General features: G+C 38.3%; 2 protein-coding genes across 9 annotated transcripts in view; one reads left to right on the forward strand and one right to left on the reverse strand.

The window, feature by feature from the left end:
* Positions 1-4,530: 4,530 nt before the first annotated feature.
* LOC135106355 (translin-associated protein X-like) lies at positions 4,531-8,132 on the reverse strand. Of its 7 annotated transcripts, none has more exons than XM_064015280.1 (6): positions 8,024-8,105; positions 7,768-7,850; positions 7,226-7,449; positions 6,651-6,882; positions 6,397-6,536; positions 4,531-5,879 (listed from the first exon to the last, which is right to left on the reverse strand). In XM_064015280.1, the coding sequence occupies exons 4-6, from the start codon at positions 6,863-6,865 to the stop codon at positions 5,410-5,412; spliced, it is 825 nt and encodes a 274-aa protein (XP_063871350.1). In that variant the 5' UTR covers positions 6,866-6,882; positions 7,226-7,449; positions 7,768-7,850; positions 8,024-8,105; the 3' UTR covers positions 4,531-5,409. The 7 variants fall into 7 exon arrangements, with proteins under 7 accessions (XP_063871350.1, XP_063871352.1, XP_063871354.1 ...); XM_064015282.1 differs by having other exon boundaries at positions 7,749-7,850; XM_064015284.1 differs by lacking the exon at positions 7,768-7,850 and having other exon boundaries at positions 7,284-7,449; positions 8,024-8,132.
* Positions 8,133-8,545: 413 nt separating this feature from the next.
* Positions 8,546-25,176, forward strand: part of LOC135106353 (uncharacterized) — a 20,424-nt gene continuing 3,793 nt past the window's right edge. Inside the window, exons 1-13 of one of the 2 annotated variants that reach the window (XM_064015276.1) lie at positions 8,549-8,740; positions 10,121-10,609; positions 11,252-11,341; positions 11,611-12,135; positions 12,745-12,918; positions 13,012-13,172; positions 13,272-13,361; positions 13,989-17,879; positions 18,113-21,362; positions 21,593-21,774; positions 22,846-23,049; positions 23,856-24,085; positions 24,342-24,545. In XM_064015276.1, the coding sequence (XP_063871346.1) occupies positions 10,174-10,609; positions 11,252-11,341; positions 11,611-12,135; positions 12,745-12,918; positions 13,012-13,172; positions 13,272-13,361; positions 13,989-17,879; positions 18,113-21,362; positions 21,593-21,774; positions 22,846-23,049; positions 23,856-24,085; positions 24,342-24,545 (9,437 nt within the window). In that variant the 5' untranslated portion in view covers positions 8,549-8,740; positions 10,121-10,173. Of the gene's footprint in view, positions 8,741-10,120; positions 10,610-11,251; positions 11,342-11,610; positions 12,136-12,744; positions 12,919-13,011; positions 13,173-13,271; positions 13,362-13,988; positions 17,880-18,112; positions 21,363-21,592; positions 21,775-22,845; positions 23,050-23,855; positions 24,086-24,341; positions 24,546-25,176 lie in introns of both variants that reach the window. The other variant, XM_064015277.1, reaches the window with a different exon arrangement.

Consider the following 25,176-nt stretch of genomic DNA (forward strand, 5'->3'; position numbering starts at 1 on the left):
GATGAGTCACTAAATAGCCATGAGAGAGAGAGAGAGAGAGAGAGAGAGAGAGAGAGAGAGAGAGAGAGAGAGAGAGAGAGAGAGAGAGAGAGAGAGAGAGAGAGAGAAGAAAGACCACAAAAGTATAGTAATTACAGTTTTAAGTCATAGATCTTTTCTTTATTTTTTTTTTTTCAAAAATTTTAACACAGGTCCGGACCTGTACAAAAAAACTGAAAATAATTTTCCGATGAAAGTTTTTCATCTAAGGTTACAGATGATTAAATTATGAAATGCAGAAGAAGAATATTTATATAAAATGTATATATCAATCTAAAAAGTGTGTTTTCTACGCGTCTTCATTCTTTGTATAAAAATTAAAGAATGATTTTTATCTGAACTGTTCTCCAAAAACTCAAAACACTATTTTATATATGTATAATGGTTCTTTTATAAGTAAAGGACATATCACAGTTGTTAGGGAAAAATTCTTTAATAACGGAATGGAATATGCGTCTCTGCCTTCTTCTGGATTATGTAATGCGTGACTGTGCAGAATGATGAAGAATGGAGAAACACACACATACACACCTGGGGACATATTCTCAACCACTTCGCCGAGGTCTTATCACCATCACTTTTAACATAATCAGGCGGATGTCACGGATGCTTTCATGATTGTTGTGATGATTAAAAGAGAATTCTGCATCATCACTGTAGAAGAAGTACCTGTGAGAATCTGACTAATCATCTCTGTGATCTTTGTAAACAGTTCTTATAAGATTAAAAACCGTTTCTAAGTACGGACGCAGCCAGACAAACGTACGTTGATTGTTGGCTCGTGTTTTATCTCCCCCGCCTCTTGATTCTTATCTCTCCTTGTGTAAAATCTATGTACTTGTGATGAGGGAAGCAATGGGGTTCACGCCGTCCCAAAAGAGGGAACGAAATGGCAAAAAAGAAAAGACCAAAAGAAATGTTGTGATAAAATGTTTAATGAGAAAAAAAAATAAATGTATGTTGTTTGCGTTTTGAAAGTTTGTAATAATGTTCTTAAGTTATTTGTTATTCATAAAATATTCATTATCTAACTTTTCAGATGTAATGCATACCGACATACATTGCATTCAAGGACTGTTGATGAATATAGTTTATTTGATGTTGTGTAAAGATTATCAGGGTTATTTTGTCATAGATATTGTTCAGATAACTGCTCTCTCTCTCTCTCTCTCTCTCTCTCTCTCTCTCTCTCTCTCTCTCTCTCTCTCTCTCTCTCTCTCTCTCTCTCTCTCTCTCTCTAGCCCCATGAAAACCCGTGAAGACTGCAGGAATCTGTATGTAATCTTAAAAGTTTTAGCTCTTTAACCCGACAACGTTTGACAGACTACAGTAAAAGTTAATTAAGTTTTCAAGAGTGTTTTAATGACCCTGAGGATATCTGCATCATCAACTGGAAAAATACCTGAGAGAACTCTACTAGTCATTTCTGTGGCCCTTGAGATTAGATTTATGAGAGCACAAAGCATTTCAGAGCACGGACTAAGAGTGGCATGAAGTAAGAAAAAATAATAATAGCAATGAAAAAAAATAATAATAATAAAAATAAAACGAGATAGGACCGGACCCAAAGCATGTTTGTTACTGTGTAGGTGTGTGAAGAGCACGTGGATAAGAAAGAAGGGTAGTTTGTCTGTAGTGATCATTTTTTTATCTGTGTATATAAGAGGACTTGGGTAGTACGATAAGTAGGGCGCGGGCGGGGAGTTAGGTACTTATATTTACACACGTGGCAGCATCTCACCATAAAAAAAAAAGGGATTATTGCTCTTCAGATACTCGTGTATATTTATAGATTTTTTTTTTTCTTGAGATTAACTAATTAGCAGGTGACAGATCTCCAGTTCTCGTGTTTAATTGTCATACTCAGATGCAATGAATAGTAGAGAATACAAAGACCTATCTAGTGTCTCAGGACGTATTTAAAATATGCTGTTATTGAAATGCGTGTGCTACGTATATGTGCATCGGTGACAGAAGGAATAATATTTGCTTAAGCATTTATTCCTTTTGTTAGCTTATCATATTATCATTGAGCAGATTATCACCAACTGTTGATACATGGCGGCACACTGTACGATGTACATACATTTTATCTCCATGTGGTACACCACCCTTCGAGTATCCATTATCACTTTTTTATCAGTTCTCTAGTGATGATTCTGGTGCAGAGGAGCAAAACTGTATTGAAATTTAATGATGATGCAGAGAGAGGTACATGCTGCATACTACATCAGATCTCCGTGGTGCACCGCTCTTTCAGTGTTCATCACTTTTTTATACATATTATAGTGGTGATTTTGGTGTAGGAAAGCGAAACTTGTTATTGAATCTCTTACACTAGTATAACTAAATAGTGTGAAATAAAGAAATAGATCATAGATATATTGATAGAAAGTAAGGACAGCTGAAATAGCACAAGCCACATTTTAACCGAGCGAGATACAAAAATTCTGAAATTGCGAGGCTACCATAGAGGACTGCCCCGTAATGCATTGCCTGCTCGCCACCCACTGAACCAGAGAGCAGGTACGGCACAGGTTTGATTAGATTTCAGATGCGGCCAATCCCTTCTCGAAGTACTTATTGTATCATTGTTTTTCCCACCGCCATAACACAGGTGTCGTGAAGATAACGTGTAATCACTACGATCTACAGAGGATGGCTGACGATCAAGTGTTACGATAAAGTTTAATTACGTACGATATCTCGAGGGTGCATCGTTAGTACAGCCTCGTCCTGAGCTTATCTGTTGTGGTCTGTGTGGTTATGCAACTCCGGCTGGCCCTCGCCTCACTGTGAAGGCTGCCACCGCCACATTGCCGCAGTGAAGATTAGGAAGGTTATACACCACAGATTTGGATCATCCACGAAGCGATCGTGGGAGTGACTCACAAGCACCATGCCAAGGGATACGAGGGAATTATGCACGTGTCAGTAGTGATGTATTAGTGGTGATGAAGTGTGTGTGTGTGTGTGTGTGTGTGTGTGAGTTGATAAACAATGGGAGTTTGAAAGTCGCACCTACCAACAGCCAGATTACACAGGTTTCGAGGACATCATAAGATATTGTAAGGACTTCAAGGTTCAAGGTTACTGTTCTACCAACTTCATTAATGACATCATAATCTCTTCGCTTAAGTTCTCAGCGACCTTTTTCACAGCCACACAAGCCTGGAAAGCTTCTTGTGGCATTCAGAGTTTTAGCATTACAGTTAATTGAAACTGCGATGTTTATAACGAAATTGCTGTGATTACTTGATTGTTTATATTATTGGAATGTTGTAGCTGTTATTATTATTATCACTATTATTATTATTACTAGTAGTAGTAGTAGTATGTCATTATTATTATTGTTTATTGTTAATTTTATAGATCACGTACCCCGTCTCAGAAAGCCTTAAATCTAATAGCAAAAATAGATGTAATAATAATAATAATAATAATAATAATAATAATAATAATAATAATAATAATAATAATAATAATAATAATAAATAATAATAATAATAATAATAATAATAATAATAATAATAATAATAATAAATAAATAAATAAATAAATAAATAAATAATAATATCTTTATCAGAAAATCCTCCACCCCACTCCTCCACTCGCTCCTCCCCGAAATAAAAACCTCTCATCAGAAAATCTAAAGTTCAATAAGACACACACACACACACACACACACACAAGGGCACATGCGTGCGGCCACATGGCCACAATGCTTCTCACACTAAAACACCTGATCCAATAATTGAACTACGCAAGATTTTAAATGTTCATAAGACTTATTTTCTCCAGTGTGTTGTGTCATGAATTTTATTGGCATTGGTGTGTGTGTGTGTGTGTGTGTGTGTGTGTGTGTGTTATACAACTCTACATGCATGTTTAAAGATTTTTGTTTTAAAGATTTTGTTTTGCTTCCATGTTTCCAGTATTATATATATATATATATATATATATATATATATATATATATATATATATATATATATATATATATATATATATATATATATATATATATATATTTTTTTTTTTTTTTTTTTTTCCAATAAATTAGCCAGTTAACTGATTTTACTTACTATGTATTACTAAAGATCTTTTAATTTATTATTTATTTGTTTATTTATGTATTTTACTTTAATTTATTTATTTATATATTCATCTATTTTATTTTATTTAAAGTATATTTTTTTATCTATTTTTTTTATTTATTATTATTCTTATTTTATTTATTTAATTTTTTTTTTGTGTGTGTAACTTGCAAATCCACAAAGCACATTATACTGGTGTGGTATGAGCAACAACTGGTGTTCAGAGGCTGGACAGAGGCACTTCAGTGTCCCAGTACCAAAGCCAGCAGTCTCCACACCAGCAGTCACCTCCTGCACAGCTGTCCACATCCACACCCATCATGATTTTAGTATACCTTATCATCAGTAATCTGCCAGTTTCAAGAAATGTTAAAATAATGAACCACTGTGCATATTAAGGTGGATATCTTTATTATTTTCAGATCTTTTTTATTTGTTTGCCACCATAGACTAATTCTGGTCTCTTCCACCAAAGATACACACACACACACACACACACACACACACACACACACACACACACACAAAAGTACATGATTGTTGTCCTTCCACTTTTGTAGGGCCCTTGCACACCAGGAGGAGGGCAGCATTACTAGCCTTTCATTCCTATCAGACAGTTATGTCATGACTTCATAATAACCTCTTTTCTCTTAAGTGATCAGAACCACAGTGTGAAAGAAGATACTAAAATTACGTGACTGGCAATTTGAACTATAGATCTTGTGGTTATAAGCCAAGTGTAATAACCTGTCCATCACCTGTCACCATATCTCTTTATACAATATTCAAATTACACAAGGCTGCTTCCTTTGCTTAAACAGAAAACCCTTCAGTTACACAGCAGGGGGTTCTTTAGACCACATGGCCCCGAAGCTTTTCATGTGAAAAAAAAGAGAAAAGGAACTAATTCTATGCCCTAACATCCTCAAATGTTATAAAACTGTGAGGAAGTTGTCTGCACCTCAGATCTGCTAATCCTTATCTGTCAACATTCAGACATCCTCCTCGATATTGGTTTGCATTTTCCTTGATCACTTATTCATATTTCTTGACCGACATTTCATTCAATATATTTGACTCAAAAATCCCTCAATCTACAAGGAATCTTTCACATATCATGTAAACTTTTCAGTGTTTCAAACTTTTAAGGTCACTGCTTTTATCATAATTTTTATGTCCTTCACATCCTCTTACTAGCTGCAAATTTTCTACCAACTTCTGAACCTCCACATTAAATATGACAAGATTCTGATAATGATAAAAGCAATGAACATTACATGAAATGAGCATGGTTTTCATCAGCATCATACATAGCAAATACATCACTTAGCATTTCAGCGGGAACTTCAGACTTGCGTAGCTGTAATGAATAACATGCCTCTTCTACTTTGTGTAAGCTTGACTTAAACACCATCATTTTATGGTAGAGCTCCTTGGCTGGAATGTAACCTAAAGACAGGAAGCCTCCATGCATTGTCTTGAGAATGTCACAGATCTTGTAACATTTGTCAAAGTCACCGGTGCTGACACACTTGATGCAGAAACGCATGAGTTCACCTGTGAGGTCAGCAATGCCCAGAATGTATTCCTTGGGCTGAAGGAGGACACTGAGGGGCACCACATCTGCATGGTCCTCTTTCCCATTCCCAAAAGTCACTTTCTTCTGTGCATCATTGTGACTGATTATTGTACCAGTCATCAAAAAATAATGAAACGAGAGAGCTTCTATATATTCTTGAATACCTGAAATCATTTTGGCATTTACAGTAGATAGACGTGACTAAAGTGAAAAGTAAAATTAACTTTTGAATGTATTTCATGTCATAAGATGGCGTGGCAGTGAGAAGCCTTTTACAATATTACGATTTGAGCTGGAAACTGACAGATGAAGTCATGCAAAATATTCAAAAAATTATATCAGGACAGGTGTCATAATGTGAAATCATGTGCCAAGTATGAAGAGAGAGAGAGAGAGAGAGAGAGAGAGAGAGAGAGAGAGAGAGAGAGAGAGAGAGAGAGAGAGAGAGAGAGAGAGAGAGAGAGAGAGAGAGAGAGAGAGAGAGAGAGAGAGAGAGAGAGAGAGAGAGAGAGAGAGAGAGAGAGAGAGAGAGAGAGAGAGAGAGAGAGAGAGAGAGAGAGAGAGAGAGAGAGAGTCATTATACAGAACAGAGAAACAGGCATGAAAAAGTTGAGACAAGAATATAACATGTATCTTCTATGGTAGCATTGCTTATTTAGAGATGACCATCTGCAGCCTCACCTGACGTATAAGCATACACAAACTGATGTGGGTCTTCATCCCTTAATTCCATTGCTATGTGCTTCATCAAAGTCTGCTCAATGTCTCTCAGTTCATTAGCAGCAGATGACATCAGGCTTTCCTTTACTTCTTCTGTCACACTAAAATAAAAAAATAAAATTAATTATATACTTGACTGGTTATATAAAATACAATAATAGCAATCTCACAAACTGTGGGAGATCCAAAGAGCAGATCTGCTTGTTTGCTGTTACCCTGGAATTCTATGAAGGGTGAAAATGACCCTCTTGCTTCGGACGGTAATGTCCCTGCTGGTCTTGTAAATACGCTCATACTTGTCATTTTTCTCGTCAAGCATTTTTGAATACTCCCGAAATTTTATCATCAGTTGTGAGTCCTGACAGACCTCAGGAACTTCCTGAGAGCTCTTGCGCTCTGGCTTGAGTACTGCCTCCTGTAATTCTGCCATAGTGTCTCAGGTCACCTCTGGAATAGAGAAAATTAATTAAAGGTGCATATTCTTTGACTTGAAAAAAATATATAGAGAAAGGTTATTTGTATGGTCACAGTAGAACAGCTTCTAAGACTATTTAGTCAGCACTCCTACTGATTAGCTGACTGTGTAAGTATTAACTACTTTTTAAAAAGAAGTTAAAGAGTGAGCTGGTTGCCATAGTATCCATCTTGCAAGGTATATCCAGATAGTGGTCTGCTTCAACTGAAGCACTTAAATCAAAACATCACTCTGGACCATTGACTACATCCATTGCTGGGCCAACAGGTCTTACAACTAAGACTAGAGGATTCGACTGAAAACTTGCATGAGTACCTAGCTAATAAATTTGGTGTGATTGACGGCACGGAGAAACTGAGATCAGTTTTATTACATCCTCAGGACAGAAGTGACAAGTTGAAGGGAACTCCTTTCCGGGATGAAAACAGAAGTTTGAGCCTCAAGGTCTCTGAATAGGCCACATTATTCTCCTGTGCTCACTCTACTTCATAATGCCTGTGGAAACGTGATGAACCAAACACTTTCAGTGCCTGAGGAATCTGCAAAATCAAGAGGAAATTGTAGTCGGAGTCATCAGTGACACAAAATAATTTGGAAGAGAGGGGCCTGAATAGATGAATATTGCAATAGAGGAAATGGTTAAGATAACAAGGAAATCCCAAAATGTGTCAGCACATCTGGTGCTGATAGATTAACATCTGTTGAATAATAAGGATAGAAAACTATGTATATGAACGTATATTCTTCAGTGAGTGAGGTTGGAAAGGAGAGACAGGTGCTTGGTGAGTGGTGACATGTTTACAGTACAGAAATAAACAAAAATAAGGATTAATATAACCTTGACATAATGTTCCTACCCTCCACACGTCACCCCTGGTCAGTCAGTGGGTCTAGGCATGGGGACCCGTGGAGTGATGGATGCTCTCACCGCAATTCAATACTACTCAAAGTAACAAAGGCAAAAACAGTAATTATAGCAAAAACTTCTGAAATACTGTGCTAGGTAACGCATTCTGATTAGTTATGAAATTTTCTATTATGCACTTCTGATTAATGCAAGACAGAGATGTAGTTGTAGATCTTTGTGTGTGTATGAGGTGTGGGAAAACCCACCTTAGTAAGTGTGAATGAGTTGAACAAAGGATTAAAAAATATTCAGCCAAGCGATTCTCCTGATGATGATGATGGTTGTTAGGAATGGAAGAATGGTACGTCTTTATTACGGCTTTCTTTAATTGTTTATTTGTTTGTATATTGAATTTGAATGAAATTATCTTATAATGCATCGTTAACAGAAGAGAACAAGAGAGGGGCAATTTGGATTTCCCCCTAAATATGAGACATGCAATATAAATATTTTAAAAAATGATTGTGCTTATTAAATTAGGTTGTAGATGGAATTCATGTCTGTTATTGAACATGATGCAATGGTGTTTAGTCGCACAATTATTCATCAAACTAGCAACACATGTCAGTTGAATATTTTAATTCAATTTTGAACTTTTTTTTTTTTTTACTTAATGTATGAAATCAACAGAGTTTTTAATAACCTCTGTAAACATTATTCCCTGATTTTTAATTTCATGTGTTTTTTTCATAAAAATGTTGACACATAAACGTTCATTATGTAAATAAAGTTTCAGTACACGGTTCAAGACGGCCGTTGAGTCTGTTGTCTGGAATGCCTGAATGTTTACGTGAATATTTTAAATCTGTCTCAAAGTATTCTGATTTTTGGAGCGAGACACGACATTTCAAGTCAAGTGTTCAGTATATATGAATCAGTGACTTGAGTTGAGGTGATCGACATGTGACAAGCAACATTAATAGGTAAGGGAGCATGCAAACAACAGTGGTGAAGTGGTGGGGTGCAGCAGGCAATGGTGGCGACCTTACTGGATGGTCTCCACTGAAGCTTAGGAGCTTTTTGGTCAAAATAAAAAAGTAAAAGTAAGGCAAAGAGATCTCTATACGCGCTGGGATAGTGAGACACACCATGGTACCAGTGAAATTAATGAGTAGGACTGACTTCATTGAGAAAGTAAGACACTTATAGGCTGCATTTATTAACTGCATTAAGAAATGGCAGTTCATGCAATTAGCAGCGAACAGTTGCTGGCCACATTAAACATTGGTGGCTCTCTACATTATTATTATTTTTTTATTTTTCATACCTATCATGTACGTCAGCCTGACCTACATATTTCCATCATGAGCAACATGCCATTGAGATACCAAGCAAATAACTGCCCCTCCTTACCCAGTGATATTTGGTGATATATAACTGACTGGACCACAAGGCTCCCCATAGCCAGTCTTGCCTTAGCTTGTGTTTCCATGTCCTGCCACGGCATTGCATCTCAGGGCAGTGATCATCACAGCCTCACTTTCTGGTGTTTCAAAGCAAGGCAACTCATTGGTAGCAATCAGGCCCATGGCATGTGCTGATTGGTGAAGCATGATGCTGCCTGCCTCACCATTCATTGTGATGGGTGAAATTTTACTAAGGGCTTTTAATTTATCCTAATCCCACAGCAGGTGTCTGCCCCCTTGACTCAGTCATTAAGTAAGTATCAACACACTAGTGCTAACAGGGAGGTTATGTTTTCTTTGAAACTCAAATAAACTAAACTAACTTGTAAATCTGTGGTGTGCCTTGCCAGCAGGGAAAGCAGCAATGATGACACCATTGCACTTGACCAGTCAGAACATGTGCCAGAATAAGTCATGTTATGTTAGCATACATATTATCACTCCCTCCCTCTCCTCTCAAGAGTCATGCTCATTGCCACTTGATTTGAAAATGAAAGTTGACCAATGGGGCAGCAGCAAGGCATCAGGGGAGGTCCAGTATAAAAGATCTGAATCAGGCATGTCATGGGTGCTGTCTGTCAAGAGAGGTTGTCATATCTTGAGGTGACTTGCATCCTCTAAATTTTGCCAAGATTTGTATGGGAATATTTCTCTATTCTTATGGGAAAGCATTATTAGAGTGCAATGTATTTGATGCCATTGTTAATGAATTAACAAATTAAAATGTGTCATATTTTGGTAAGCAGCATCCTCAAGAAAATATATCCTTATCTATTTCATGTTATAAATATTGCCATTCTAGGTAATATGAATGTTTGATTGGATTGGTAGTTTTAATATTTAGCCAAAATTTTAGATTTCCAACACAGGAAAAACAGCTCTGCTTGATGCTTTCAGATGAGCCTGAAGCTCATGAGACACTGGCACGACCATCTGACCTCCACCACACCATGACCTCCCATAACCGTGCTTCCTTCAGCACTCGCTCCATTGGCCAGGGTGACCTTGATCTCCAGCCAGTGCGAGAGACCAAGATGAGGGTGCTGAACGACATTCCAAAGGAGCCTGTTGTTCCGCCCCCTCCTCCTCAAGTAAAGTTTAATTTTGTTGATGTGTCTTTTCCTGGACCACCTGAAAGGGAGTGTGAGGCCTCACAAAGCCATCACAGAAGTGTCACCCAGAGCCCAAAGAAAAGGACTAATGCTGCAAGTGAAAGGGAAAGAAGTAGCAAAGATCAAGTTAGATATGACAAAGAAAATTCCTTCTGTGGTCAAGCCCAAAGAAACATGCAGAGAGACCGCCAAGAGTACTTGAGTAAGTTGCTGAGGAGAGGCGTGCCTGTGTGGGAAGAGGTGCCTGAGGAAGAAAGGGCAGCTAAGGTCATTGGTAAGCATTACCTAAAGCAGTTATTGCATATATTCTTGAAACATCCGATAACGTCTAAGATAGTTGAAAGGATTTGTTAGCATTACCCTAACTTAATTATTATTGAGTATTGACTATTAAGGAAGTTACTCAGTTTGTGAATGAATGTAAGGATTCTGAATAAGAGTTTTTTATATATATATATATATATATATATATATATATATATATATATATATATATATATATATATATATATATATATATATATATATATGTGTGTGTGTGTGTGTGTGTGTGTGTGTGTGTGTGTGTGTGTGTGTGTTTTTTTTGTGTCTTTACAAAGGAATATTAATTAGTCTCTCTCTCTCTCTCTCTCTCTCTCTCTCTCTCTCTCTCTCTCTCTCTCTCTCTCTCTCTCTCTCTCTCTCTCTCTCTCTCTCTCTCTCTCTCCCTCCCTCCCTCCCTCCCTCCCTCCCTCCCTCCCTCCCTCCCTCTCTCCCTCCCTCCCTCTCTCCCTCCCTCCCTCTCTCCCTCCCTCCCTCTCTCCCTCTCTCTCTCTCTCTCTCTCTCTCTCTCTCTCTCTCTCTCTCTCTCTCTCTCTCTCTCTCTCTCTCTCTCTCTCTCTCTCTCTCTCTCTCTCTCTCTCTCTCTCTCTCACAGGAGGCACAAACCCATTTAGGCACCATCCTTATTCCAGCAGTCCACTGACATCAAATATTACACACAGAAACACAAACAAACAGAAATCAAGTAAGTGTGAAATTAACATCTAAATAATTTGCAAATATTTTTCCTTGCTATATAAATGCTAGCAGTGTGAATTAATGGTGAGCATTCTGCTATTTTGTGTTCAAAGACAAGTAACTTCTTTCAGTCACCAGTCATTAACAGTCTATTGGTGAATGAAAGCCTCTCCAAATTTTCCTTTTGAGTCATTGCATTAGGAATAGATATAATAATTTATGTAGCATATTTAGGTGAACATTTCTTTCCATAAACTTATGTATGACCTTCATTAGGTAAAATGCAAGCAGTGTGGGAGGATGTGAAAGATAGCTGCAAGAATTCCTATCCTTTGGAACACAATAACACCTTCATTGATAGTCCAAGAGGGAGTACCAGTGAGGGTGAAGAAATATGCCTCAAGAGTAAAGCTGAAAGACTCAATAAAATATTAAGAAAAAATAGCCACGTTGTTCCGAATACAGCACATGACACTCCATTTCATCATCAACCTGAGACCCTCTCTAGTCGTGAGGATGGTCAGGGAGAAAACGTGATGCTCTCAGAAGCTCCATGTCAGGAAGAGGTTTCTCAGATGCACCACACAAACCAGGAGCATGTTGACGACACTTCATGTCCCCAAGAGTCTCCTCATCAAGATAACCCAGAAAATCTTGCAAGTCAGGATATTGCCCCTCCCATACAAAGTGGACACTCCCTTCATGAGAATGAGAACCCTCAAGACAGTGCATTAGTGAATCAAGAGAGACCATCAAGACCTGTCATGAAGAAGATATATGGTGGCAGAATAGATAATGATGGTAAGTGTTAAGAGAATACTTTTATTTATTTATTTTTCTTTCCTTCTTCATCATTGTACTACATATATTGTGAATAAGATTTGTGCATTGTTTTTTATTATATGCTTTTATAAAAAAAAATCACTTAATTTTTCATTACACTGGAAAAAAAAAACTATGACAACAAAGGTGCTTTTAGGTTGAATGTGAATGAACATAGTTCAGTGAAAGATCATTATAACCAAAGTTGTTGGTGAATGTTAAAATCATCAAGTACAAATGAAGAGTTCAACAAGAGAAGATTGGTTTTGGATATACAACATACTGGAAGTCAAATAGTTGAACATGTTACATAGTTGGAAGAGGTAGATAAGATAAACGGCATGATGGAAAGTTCTGAAGATTCAAAAGTGTGAACACAAGAGCAAGTCATGCCATTGTGTGCGTAGGCACAACAGCCAACTTTGGTTTGAAAATGGAAGGAGAGAATAAGAAAAGGGTTGCTGTTTGTAGCTTAAGACACCTGGGTTCCATTAAAGGAAAAAGATGAGTCTTGGAGGAAGTGAGTTGATTTTCTGCAGACTAAAAATAAAGTCAGAGGTAATATGTAATTTTTCTCTAAAATTCTAGTCATTTCAAGTGTAAGCTGGTGGCCAGGAGACAAACTATACAAGGAAAGAAACAAAAATGAAGAGGAGGAGAAACATGAGAAAGAGTCAACAAAAGAAAAGAATGGCAAGAGAGATTTGTCTACATCTCAGGCTGATGCCCAGAAGAAAAGGCATGCTGTGGCTAGTCTGGAAGGTAGGATTATCATATGACCACATTTGTTTACTCTTAACCCTGTGTTGGATATCTCTTGTGCTCCTTTTGCTATGGAGATGTGTACTTTTACAGAGGTCGAAAAATTAGAGAAGCCTCAACCCCGTGTAAGGCGCTATGAAGTGAATCAAGTGAGGAAGTACATGAAGGAGAAGCAGTGTGAGCGCTCCAAGACCATCAAGGAGCTACAGAAGAGACAGGAACAAGAGAAGATTAAGATAAATGAGAGGATGAAGGTGAGTGTGCTTTTCCTTAATGTAAGGTAAAGGAATTTTATAGTGCAATATTCATGAGATTAAGCTTTCCATGTGTCAACATTTTTTCTTCTTTTCAAGGAATTGGCCATCAAAACCAAGCAGCTGTCACAGGCAAACAAAAAAAGCAACTACAGCTCAAAGACTGCTGAAGTAGTTAATCAAAAACAGGTATTTTATTCTTTAACATTGTTACTTTATAATATTTAGGATTTAAATATGTGAAGTACAGTAAAATCCCTCTTATCCGGCATCAACGGGACCGCCGACATGCCGGATACTTGAATAGAAGTGAAATTATGTCCACAATCACCCCCCTACACTCATGCATCTTACCATAACAAAGATCAGCTGATCTTAATCAGCTGCTTAAGTGTAAGCACAACACGCTTCCTCTTTTCTACAACTTTAGGCATGATGAAGGCGTCAGGTGATAAACAGTGCACACGCGGGACTGAGTCACTGGGTAAACACAGTGCAGTGGGCCGCGGGTGGCACAAAGCAGTGCGTTCTGGTGGCAAGGGGACAAAGTACACCTCGCACGGGAATTTTAATCAATTTTATGAGTACACATTGATTTTATATTGATTTTAAGGCTCGGGGAAAAATGTGCCGGATACTTGAAGCTGCCGGATATTGAATGCCGGATGAGAGGGATTTTACTGTAATGAACTTTCTAAAAGAAGTGGTTAATTAATTTTCTGTACTAAGATCTGTAAGTTTCCTTATAGAGATTATTACATATTAATGATCCAAACCTTTAATTTACTTAAACCTCATTTTTTATTTCTTTGCTAGAATCAGTTGGAGCAACAGTCTTTTATAGACTGGAGCAGCCAGGCTGATGCACACCCATGGGTATCATCCCCCAAGCACATACAAACACACCTGAAGGAGCAAAGCATGTCTCCTGATGCCTCTCACAACCCTATTAGCAGAGCAGGAAAGTCAATGAAGCAAGTTGAAACAGAAAGAGAAATCAGCAAAGTTGCAGAAGTGTCTCAAAGCTTTGCTTTGGATGAGAAAGAGAAGCTTGAGGACTTTAATGTTAAGAAAAGGAGCAAAAAGGACAACAAAAGGAGAAAAAAGAGGCGGTCCTTGAGTGACAGTGAGGCCATAAGTGACATAGTGAGTCGCACTGTGGAGGAATGTGAACGACAAGTGAAGTCCTCCAGTGTATCAGTGGAAAGTTTATCTTCATTATCCTCATTTTCTTGTAGCTCGTCAGATGTTGAGTCAAGGAGCAGTCAGTCTGAATCTCTCAGCTCTGATTTGGACTTGGCACCAAAGGAGCGGGCACTGGCATTGGGCCAGCTGGCGCAGAAATTGACAAGTAGAGTCACTCAGGAAACCAGTAATTTAACTCACCGGGAAAAACAGAATAAGGATGTAACTACTACACCTCGTAAGGCAACATCCACAAGTACTGAAAAGCATGCAACGAGAAGAGCTTCAGTAAAAAGTTCCAACATTAAAAATTGTCCAAGAACATCTCTCTCTCTTTCCCAGATAGAAAAAATGTCTGTGGAAGAACTGATTGCCAAAATGACTGCAATGCTGCCAAATAAATTTTTGAATGAAGGAAAGTCAAATGTACCTCAAGCTGACCATCAGGGCATAAATAGAAATTTAGAAAATCAGGAGTTTGAATGCAATACTCAAAATAAAACTAGAAATGAAAACATGGCATGTGGGCACACTCAAGACACCCCAGCAAGGGGAAGCATGCAGGGAGTGCTAATGGAACAGCTGCCCAAACTGGTTGTTCCAGATGTTCCAAAGTTGAGATTGTCAGGTGCAGAGAGGAAAGTAAAAGAACCACGTAAGATTGCCCAACATGAGGACCTTTCCATGTTGCCAGGGCACAATGTGGTGCAGTGTGGGAAGGATCTCAAATTTCAGACAGATGAAGAGAAACAAGTGTTTGTGAAAATGACACCCACCCACAGATTGCAGCACAGGTATGTGATCCCTCAATCTGAAAGTTATCTGACAGGAAGACAGCTGGATCAGTCGCACTTATTGGGTAATCCTTCTAGTAGATATCTGAATATTAGTAAAAAGAGATTGGAGCATGCTGCCACTGTCATCCAGGCCACGTATAGAGGCTATCGAGTAAGGAAAATTACAAATGTATTGATAAGTCAGCAGACTCCTAGAAAAGTAAAGGATGCCACTGAGATTAAATCTGTTGGAGGAGTGCCCAGCAGTGTTGTCCTAAGATCTTATAGGCTTTCCAAAAACAGTGTTGAGGGAAGTAATGATACAAGACACAAACTGCTGTCCAAAGAAGGAAGAGAACAGGTAAACTGGAAGGAAGTTCAGTCAGTACTTGAAAGCAAAACTTTAAAACCTCACAAGGAATCTTATTATATTTCCCAGAGATCTGACTTGCCAAGATGGATTCAACCATATTTTGTGCTCAGTGAAACTGGAGATGTAAAGAACTTCCTTGAAACACAAGCAGATAATTCAGGTGCAGATGAAGGGGCTGAAAATGATAAAAGCAGCTGTATGATTAACTCTGAAAGTAGAGTTATTGGCACCCAGAACCATCCACATTCAGATTTTGAAAAGCCAATGCATAATGTTACTTTAACAGAAGGACCATTATCAGATTTAGAAAAAGAGACAGTTTCTTTTTTTAACAAAGAAACTCAGACCAGTTATAATAGATACATGAATGTAGAAAGTAAGAGAAATATAGTACAAGAAGCCAATGAAGCTGAAGAATTTGTAGATTTAAAAAAGTTATCAAAAGAGAAAGCTTTGACATCACAAAATAGAAAGAGCATTAATAACATCCAGAAGGGAGAAATGTTGGAGACCTCTGCAAGTGTTGCTTTGGATGCAACACAGTCAACTTTTTCACAGAGAAACAGTGAAAACACTCTAGAAGAAGGCCTTATAGAGGAGGCTTTGAAAGAAGAGAGTTCATTTCAGGCATTAGAAAATGGAACACTTGAATCGGGTAGCATTGAACCTCACCTTGTCACTGAAGAAGGACCTCCTATGGAAACTTCAGGAATTACAGATTTATCAAATGATAATACCTCTGCTTTGGTTGAAGAAGTATCTGCCCCTCATGAATTATTAGGAGAGGGTGTGCATATTGGCCCAGCAAGTCTCAGGTTAAGACTTAATGCAGAGCTTATGTACCAAGATACTTTGGGCAAAGCCTTAAATGAATTGCACAATGTTGAGCAACTCAACATACTTAATCGAAGTCGACAAGAAGCGATGGCTTTATCTCAGTCCTTAGCTTTACAGCAACAAAAAGCAGAATTAACTGCTCACAGGAAAACTGAAGATGAAGTGAGAACTCAAGAAGAGGAAACAAAACGAAGAGAGGATTATGAGAGGCGACTGAAAGAAAAGTTGAAACAGCAAGAAGAGGCATTGCAGAAAGTTGAAAAGACTGAAAGAGAAGCCAGGAGTCGTTTTGCAGAGTTAGAGAGAGAAGTTCGTGCAAGAGCTGAACAGATGATTGCTCAAGCTACAGAGAGAATTCCTCAGCCAAGCAGTGCACAGTCGGATGTCATAGCAGCAGCAGCAGTTGCTGCAGTTGGGGCAACAATATCACAGTGGAAGCAACTAAGACCAGTGTCAGGTCATAAGTCACATGGTTCAGTCACACTGACAGAAGAATCTGTTTCTCCTGAATCTGCTTCAAATCAAAATGATGCTTTCTCTTCCAAGTTATTCAGTGATGAACCTCATCCAGAAATTTACAGTGTCTCACCTTCCTCCAGGGGCAACCAATCTGCTGGTGATAAAACATCATCCTTAGTCTCTGAAAAATTAGATGAAAATTTGCTAAATAGCTCAGTAATTGAGGAACAGTCTGCAAGCAGAAATGGAGCTGAATTAGAAATTAACTCGACTCAGGAATCTGTACCAGAAAGTATTGCCAGCTTGGAAGGTTCTGTCCCCACATTGAATCAACAGAGGTCTGTATGTGCATCCTCCATCAATGAATCCATATCACTAGGTGACAGAAAATTTTCACCCAAAGGAAATGAATATGTAAGCTCTATATCAGAAAAGATAGACAGTGTGGCCAGCTCACAAACAAAGGTCAGTTCAGATGAAGTGACGTCTGCTTCAAATTTAGTACCCGAAGATATTTTGTATTCCAAAACTTCAGGTACAGTGACTGAAGCCATATCAAAGACTGATATCTCCAGTGCCACTAAGAATAATGAAACGGATATTGCAAGTACTGTTAAGTCTCATTTCCCAACACAGAAGAGCTCAGGTATCAAAGACCACAAGAAACAACAGATGAAGGAATCTGTGGCTTCAATAAAGAACCATGGATCTCCCCTCATGAGTTTGGTTTCCAAGTCTAAAGAAAAAGAAAGAAAGAAAGAAGAAAGAGATACATCAGATATTTATTCAGAATCTTTTGAGGTTGACTCAGAGAATGAAAATTCAAATACTTTGTCCTCCCAATTTCATGGGCGGACCCAAGGGGCATATGGGGGGGACCTGGCCCTTGTGGTGTCATCTGGCAACATCTTGAATGATATGGGGTACAGAACTTCTGCTCATGGTGTTGGAGGAGTGACTGCATCAGTGCATGGGGGAGGAGAGAGTGCTTTGGGAGTAACACTTAGTGTGGTAGAATCATTGCTCAAAGAAGAAGAGGTTCATCATCAACACCAGAAAGCCCTCTTGAAGCTTCAGGTAAGAGTTTTTTCTCATGAAGCGTGTGTATTATATATTCTGAATAAGATTATAGAGTTCATTCCATTGATTGCCTTATATGTAATGTCCCAATATGTATCTGATCTTATTCGTTGACAAGCATTTCTAACTGTTGGATTTACCTCTTATGTTGTTTTTAGATTTATTTAATTTATATATAGTATACTATTATATTTGTATTTAATCAAAATAACTGTTGTTTCATCCCAAAGGAACAGTCATTAGTTGAGGAAGCAAGGTGGAAGCTGGCTACCCTACAGTCTGAAGGGGGACCAGGCATACGGCGGCGCCAGCGAGTTATTGTGTTGCAATTACGGGAGCAAAAAGCATACCTCAGGCGCCTCAGAGAAACACAAAATATTGGAGCACAGCAGAGAAAACTTATGCTTATGCAGCTTCATCACCTTCTTGGGACAACTACAAATCTACCAGGATTCAACACAAAAAGTTATTTAACTACACCTAGAGGACAGTCTCCTAATCCTGGCTCTCCACGGTTAACTCCTAGAGTAATGGAGATGTATAGCTCATCCTCCAGTGATGCTCCAGAGGATATGACTCTCAATTTGCTCATGAGGGGCCGAGATTCTGACTCAACCAGCCCCTCAGAAAGTGGTGGTGGTCGTGAGAAAAGAAGATCCCATTCAGAAGATAGACAGAAAATTGTTTCTGGTAGACTTCATGAAAAGAGACGGACAGCTGAAATTGAGGCTTTACAGCAACAATTATTATATGAGGACAAGGAGATTCTTCGTCTAAAGGCCAAGTCTTCATATGATATTCATGACAAAGACTCTGTAAAGCCAAAAAGAAAGGGAGATTTCATAACCAAAAGATCTCGAGAGAAAAAGGAAAAACATTCTGGCTCAGTTTCTCCCCATGCATTCCTTAAACAGGGCAGCAGAACTTCAACAGACAGTTCAGTTCCACCTGAAAGTATAGTTGCTACAATTCACAACAGCCAAAGTTCTGTTCATGAAGAAGTGAGCAGTGAAGTGATATCACACAGTGATGTTACATCATCCGTGTCAGAGCAGGAGGGGCTAACAAACACAAGTCATAGGACAGGGAATTCCCAATCCAAGGAGGGTAGTGGTTCAAAGAGGCCATTGTCCTATGCAGTAAGTGAGAGGAAAACAAGTGAGTCCCATGGCTCCAAGACCAAGATAACATCCAGTGAATCTGAGACCATAAAAGAACAATTTTCAGGTAATGACTCAAAAAGCACTGGAAGAAGTAGCTCAAGTAAAACTGTTGCTGCTGAAGATACCACTGATTCAGGAGAAAAGAGACTTGACCATGATAAAAGTGAAAGAAACTCCAGATCCTCTGAAAAGTCAAGTACTACTAAGTCAGAAGTGTCTGAAAAATGTCCAGAGTCTCAAGAATCATCCATAAGAACTAAATTTGGCTCCACTGGATCAGCCAAATCTGGGTGTATGAGTAACAAGTCAGACTCCCTGATTCCTGAGGATATCACAGATAATTCTAAGACAAGAATTACCTCTAATTCTTCATGGTGCAGCACTGAAACAAGGACAGACTCTGGGACAAAATCTAGTGATATTAAGTCAGTAGAGGGCAAGTCATGTAGTCAGAAGTCATCCACAAGAGGGCTACCCTTACCCTTGAAGGTCCCTTTGTCTCCCAGATCTCCACACAGGCAACACAGACGCTACTCCAGTGAATCAGATGACTCTTTTACTCTCTCTCAGACAGAAACAGCTTCTGATATGTCAGATGGAGAGGGTAAGCTCCTTGCCCTCAAAGAGGAATTAGCTGTTAGACGAGCTGAGGCTGAGCGCCTCAAGAAGGAGAAGAGAAGGCTACGTCGAGAACGTTTGGCTTCTCAGGAAAGAGCACTCAGGCAGCAGATTTCAACCTATGATGCCTACATACAACATGCACGCATGGAACTGGAGAAAGAATCAAAAGAATTGCAGCAAGCATCTATGGTCAGACCCCTTATCAAGAAACCTCAAGTTGCAGAAACCAAGAAATCAAGACTTTCGGAATCCTTTGCTGCTAGTCCAGAAAAGTCTGATCATTCGGATGTCTCTTTGGTCTCAGAGGGTTCAAAATCAGATCACTCAAGTGTCTCAAAGTCTCTGGATACAAGCTTAAAGGAGATGCAACATGTCAAACCTCTTGAAATAATTAAATCTCAAGAGTTGCATCTTAAACACATGGGAGTTGTTTCAGCAAAGGAGCAAATAGCATCCTCTGGTATTAGTAAAGAAGTGGAGACCAAAGAGCCATCTTCATCCAGCAATAAAGTAACAACAGAGACTGTAGAGTCACAAAGAGAGAATGAATCAGAAAAGACATCTCTCACATCATCAATTTCAGAAAGTTTAAATGAAGAATCAGTTTCGGAGCACACTGAAGATGACGACTCCTCTAAAAAATCCCTCTCTCAAGATTCTAGTGTTGAAACTGACCCAACTCAATCTCAAGCCTCCAGCACAGAGACAATAGTTCATAGTCCACAGAAGCTTGAATCATCACAAAAGGATGATGCTGCCATCTCTATGAATGAAGTAAATGCAGCACTGCTAGAAGTACTTAAAGACAATTACAGAAATGAACCTGCAAGTCTTAGGAAAGCTGATAATAATGACTATGAAATCACAGATGAAGGTGAGAAAAAGCTGGAAATATATATACCAACATCTGATTTAAAATCTTCAGAGGCAGAAGACTTTGTGGAAGGGAATACAAATACAAGTGCAGAGCAAAGCATATGTGAGGAAGTACTTGATGACTTTGAGGAAGCAGAGAGTGAAGGCTTCAGCCAAAAAACAGAAAGTTCCAAAGATAAACTTCTCCCAGTGATTACAAATGTTGAACTTGAACCTCATAAAAAAAATGATACTAGTTATTTATCTTCTCTCTCAGAAAATAAGGAGCCTTCCTTAAAGACTGAATCTACCACTGAAGTGGAAACATCAACAAGCCACATTCCAGAAGCAAAGGAGATTCCCTCTGAAAATGAAAGCAGGCGACTCCCCCCCACTCCTGACCGACAGAGGCTGGTTGATGACATTTCTAATAACATTCTTGCTGTTATGATGAAAGAAACCAACCAACTTTTTACTAATATTGTAAAAGATAAGGTTGGTATCTCTAAATCATCAGAAACTGCAAGTTTTGTTGAAGTTGCTCAGGATTCCACATCACCAGAAGTAAGTGGAAAACTTTCAGAACCTCAGAGGGATGGTGTTCCACAATGCCAACATTCCTCCTCATCAGTACCAGAAGAGGATTCCACTGTTGCCAGACCAATTTCCAGCAATAAATCAGAGATTCTACAACGAGTGAATGAATTAATTGGCGAGGGTGGATCTGTATCTCAACATCTTTCTTCCATCAATTCTCCAAGATCTGAAAATGTGCAGCTGACTCCTCAAATGACTTTTGACCTAAGTTCTGAGAGCTCTTCACCAGTATCTCCAATCACAGGTTAGTTATATCTTAAGTAGATGTGATAGGTGAATGCTGTATGCAAAAGATACCTCTTGTATTGTATCATTGAATAACTTTTAACATAAACCATCTCTTGTGGTGTTAGAGAGCATCTTACGATTAAACTTCACAATTTTTTTTTCCCCCATATCTTTCTTTGACAACTCGTGATTTTTTTTATTTATTTATTTTTTTATTATTATTTATTTACATAATTTTTATTCCAGCTAAACCATCCAAGGTGGAAAGAGATAAAGAGGCAGAACAGTCTAAGAGTGATTCTCCTGCTGAGGAAACAACTATTCCCAGCCTCCCTGCTGCCCATTCGAAACCCAACGAAGAAGAGGAACATGACTCTCTCTCCCCAAGTCATGATATTGTTAAAGCTGAAGAGTATAAATTAGATACAGTAAGTAGTCCATGGTTCTCTCTCTCTCTCTCTCTCTCTCTCTCTCTCTCTCTCTCTCTCTCTCTCTCTCTCTCTCTCTCTCTCTCTCTCTCTCTCTCTCTCTCTCTCTCTCTCTCTCTCTCTCTCTCTCTCTCTCTCTCTCTCTCTCTCTCTCTCTCTCTCTCTCTCTCTCTCTCTCTCTCTCTCTCTCTCTCTCTCTCTCTCTCTCTCTCTCTGTAAAGCTGCATTCTCTGTTCCACAGACTTGCTGTGTATTATACATAATTGTTGATTTCACAAGTGTATACATGTCTGGCTAGTGTGTGTGCTCTGTCTCGAAGACTCTGTATCTACTCCCCAGTGTAACCAGTTATTTTTATTGATTAATTGTCACTGTCACTGAAATTAAATCCTCTGCACTATTATTCTTGCTGCTTTAATGTGTATACAGTCATTTGTTTAAAGTTTAGTGTGGAAAAAAATTGAAGTAACAAAAGATTAAATTCTTTTACTATTAAGTTCTGTAGTTAATTGGAGATAATGTTTTACTTTATCACTTTCTGTACGCATCAAAGGATATGGAAGGCGATAGTTTTGCTATTGATCCGGTGAGCTGCTAGATTTACAGTGGCTTTGTGTGTGTGTGTACAGGACAGCACTGCAGTTCTTTCTTGCACCAAACCTAGTATCTCAAATGTTCTTCGAGGATCACTGATCTATTTGTAGATTTTTTTTTATCCCTAATGCATGCAAACGTCAGAACATATTGAATACCTTACAGCTATATTAACTTGGAATTAATTTACTATAACTTCATAATTTTTTTGCTATTTTGTATCAGTATCAACATGAGGTAATTTTTGGCTTGATGTATAAGAAACTACATTAAACAAAAAAATTCTAATCATCATGATCAAAAGTTAAGATACTATAGCTAGTGAATTATATCACTCAAAAAACATTAAAAATCATGTAAAATTGTTGAATTATAAAAAAATATATACTGTAATTCTTGGAGACGGCTGCACTTATTTTGGTGTGTTTCACAGTTTTGCTGTAAAATTTTATGACATCTTGTATGGTTGTGCTCTAGGAGACCTTGACCGACCGGCTGTTGAATCTGGCCTCGGTCCCAGAGCTGGAGCTGGAGGCACGGCTTGGTCAGCTGGCTGAGAACACAGAATTTTCTGTTGAGGGGATTGAGGGAAATTGGTTTGATGATGATTTTTGGAAATTTTCTGATAACAAAAAGAAGCAGCAACAATTGAAAGCAGAAGAGGAGAGAATTACTGCTGAGGTGAGTAATAAGTGAAAATCAGGTTAATCAATATTCTTATATTGGAGAAATGGAAAGCTATTGCTGAAGGAGTCCATTCACTTACTTAATTAAAGGTTGGAAAGGTGATATCATATGCTTTATGAGGGAACTCACTACAGAAGAGAACTGCAATATTTTTAAGAAAAGTTTAGTTTGAGTCATGTTATATCAGATATTTACATTCCTCAAAGGAATACTTCTTCAAGAGAAACAATTGTTTAGGAGAAAGTTATAGGATTGTGGAGGCAAGCTTAGCCTTATGTTGGAATGGACCTAAACCTATTATAGTTGTTCCAGGAAAATTTGCTCAGTTTTTTTGGTACTTTGATCATTACAAACTGATTACAGCTCTATAATGTGTCCACTAGCCATTGACTTGCCAAATCTGTCTGTACCTACGTATGCTGTTGCTTAACATCAAAAAATGCTCATTTCAGTACTGCCTATGCCCCAGCTTCATTGTTATTAATTCCTTTGGGATCCGAATGCTTATACAGTAGTTTTATCTTGTACTAGATTGTGATTTTAATAGTGTAACTTTATATTGCTTTAAAATTTTAGTTTAGTACTGAATTATGAAGGATGAAAGTGATTATCATTTCAAGGACAACAAAATTAAATTGAAAGTATAGTAGTACTGCTATATTTTATCATAAGTATGTAAGATAACCCCAAGGTTTGAGAAACACTATAATTTAAAACTAACTTGCACAGTAAGTATGCACTACTGAGATGCATCTGAAGAAAGGAGAGTGCTAGCAATGAAATTATATTTCCTTCCATAGATTGCTCGCCTGGAAGAGCTTCAACATCTACAACAAAAGTACCCAGGCCTGATATTTCGGGAGGTCCCTGACAAACCACCACCCCCATACACACCTCCACAAGTTATCTCCCCACCCACCTCCTCACCAGTTACCTCACCTACTCCTGTCAGACCCCCAGCCTATAGCAGCCCTCCTGCCAGTCCAGTTCTACCTGAAACAGAGCCCCTCAGTTCCACACACTCCTCCAGGTATGTATGCAGTGTATGGAGTACAGACATATATATACTCAGTGAACATGATTTTACTTAAATTTTCTTCTTTTCATATGTTGCTAAATTTAACATCATCCAAGTGTGCTTTATATATAAATAAGCAATTTATCAAAAAAAAAATAAAATAAACTTTAAGAATGTGACATTTGAAAATATTAACATGTATAGCCACATGCGACATACTTAATGTTTTGTGTGTGTGCGTGTGTGTGTGTGTGTGATTTACTTTCAGCATCTCACATCGCCTCAGTAAGGCAGACCAGCGGAGATTGGCTGCTCATGTAACTCAGGTCGTCCCCATCACTGAGGACGAAGCCTTGCCCATTATTGATAGTGCCCTTGACATCCTTTATGAAGCATGGCACAATAACATTGATCCTGGAGACATGCCTCCACCACCTCACACCGTAATGGCAAATGTCTTTTCTCAAAGCAGGTAAGCAAAATTATTACATAAATTCACTATCAGTTTGATGGAATATTTTCTTCATGGGAATGAGGAAATGTACTTATTTCATCTTAATTAGACTGGCATTAAAATACATTGTGTGTAGTTTGAGAGAGAGAGAGAGAGAGAGAGAGAGAGAGAGAGAGAGAGAGAGAGAGAGAGAGAGCACAAGTTTTGCATCTTACAATATTTTTTAACCATAGTGTTAAATGGATTTCACTAATAACCAAGAGATCAGGAAACTTAAATTCCTGGCCAGGTGAAGATAATTTAGATTAGTCTTTTCATGTTGAAATTCCTGTTCACCTTCCAGACAGTATGTGCAACTTAAAATGATGAAGGTGTGCCGTCATATTTTAGCAGTGCTCTCTTTATGCATGCATTTGTGTGCACACACACACTAGGAAATATTAGAAATTTTCCATGTTGTACTGCAAGAAGATAAAAAAAAAAGGTCTTTTGAGATTTGAGATGAAATGAACTCATCTCTCAAAGAAAGTAGTTTTTTCCTACCTTTATTTTTTGAGGCTGCTCTGTTTTATGGCAAGAGATGGTGCAGTTCTTTACTTCTGTGTGATTGAAAAGTGAGGATCTTTACAACATTTTCAATCTTGCATTC

The sequence above is a fragment of the Scylla paramamosain genome, chromosome 13, assembly GCF_035594125.1.
Source record: "Scylla paramamosain isolate STU-SP2022 chromosome 13, ASM3559412v1, whole genome shotgun sequence".
Taxonomy (NCBI): Eukaryota; Metazoa; Arthropoda; class Malacostraca; order Decapoda; family Portunidae; genus Scylla; species Scylla paramamosain.

What these genes read in the sequence shown, in the direction of transcription:
- LOC135106355 (XM_064015284.1), bottom strand. Translation starts at nt 6,865, where the DNA reads ATGGCAGAATTACAGGAGGCAGTACTCAAGCCAGAGCGCAAGAGCTCT. An exon ending in ACCCTTCATAGAATTCCAGG is followed by an intron (nt 6,537 to 6,650) that starts GTAACAGCAAAC and finishes TTTTTATTTTAG; the next exon opens with TGTGACAGAAGAAGTAAAGG. An exon ending in TGTGTATGCTTATACGTCAG is followed by an intron (nt 5,880 to 6,396) that starts GTGAGGCTGCAG and finishes AAATGATTTCAG; the next exon opens with GTATTCAAGAATATATAGAA.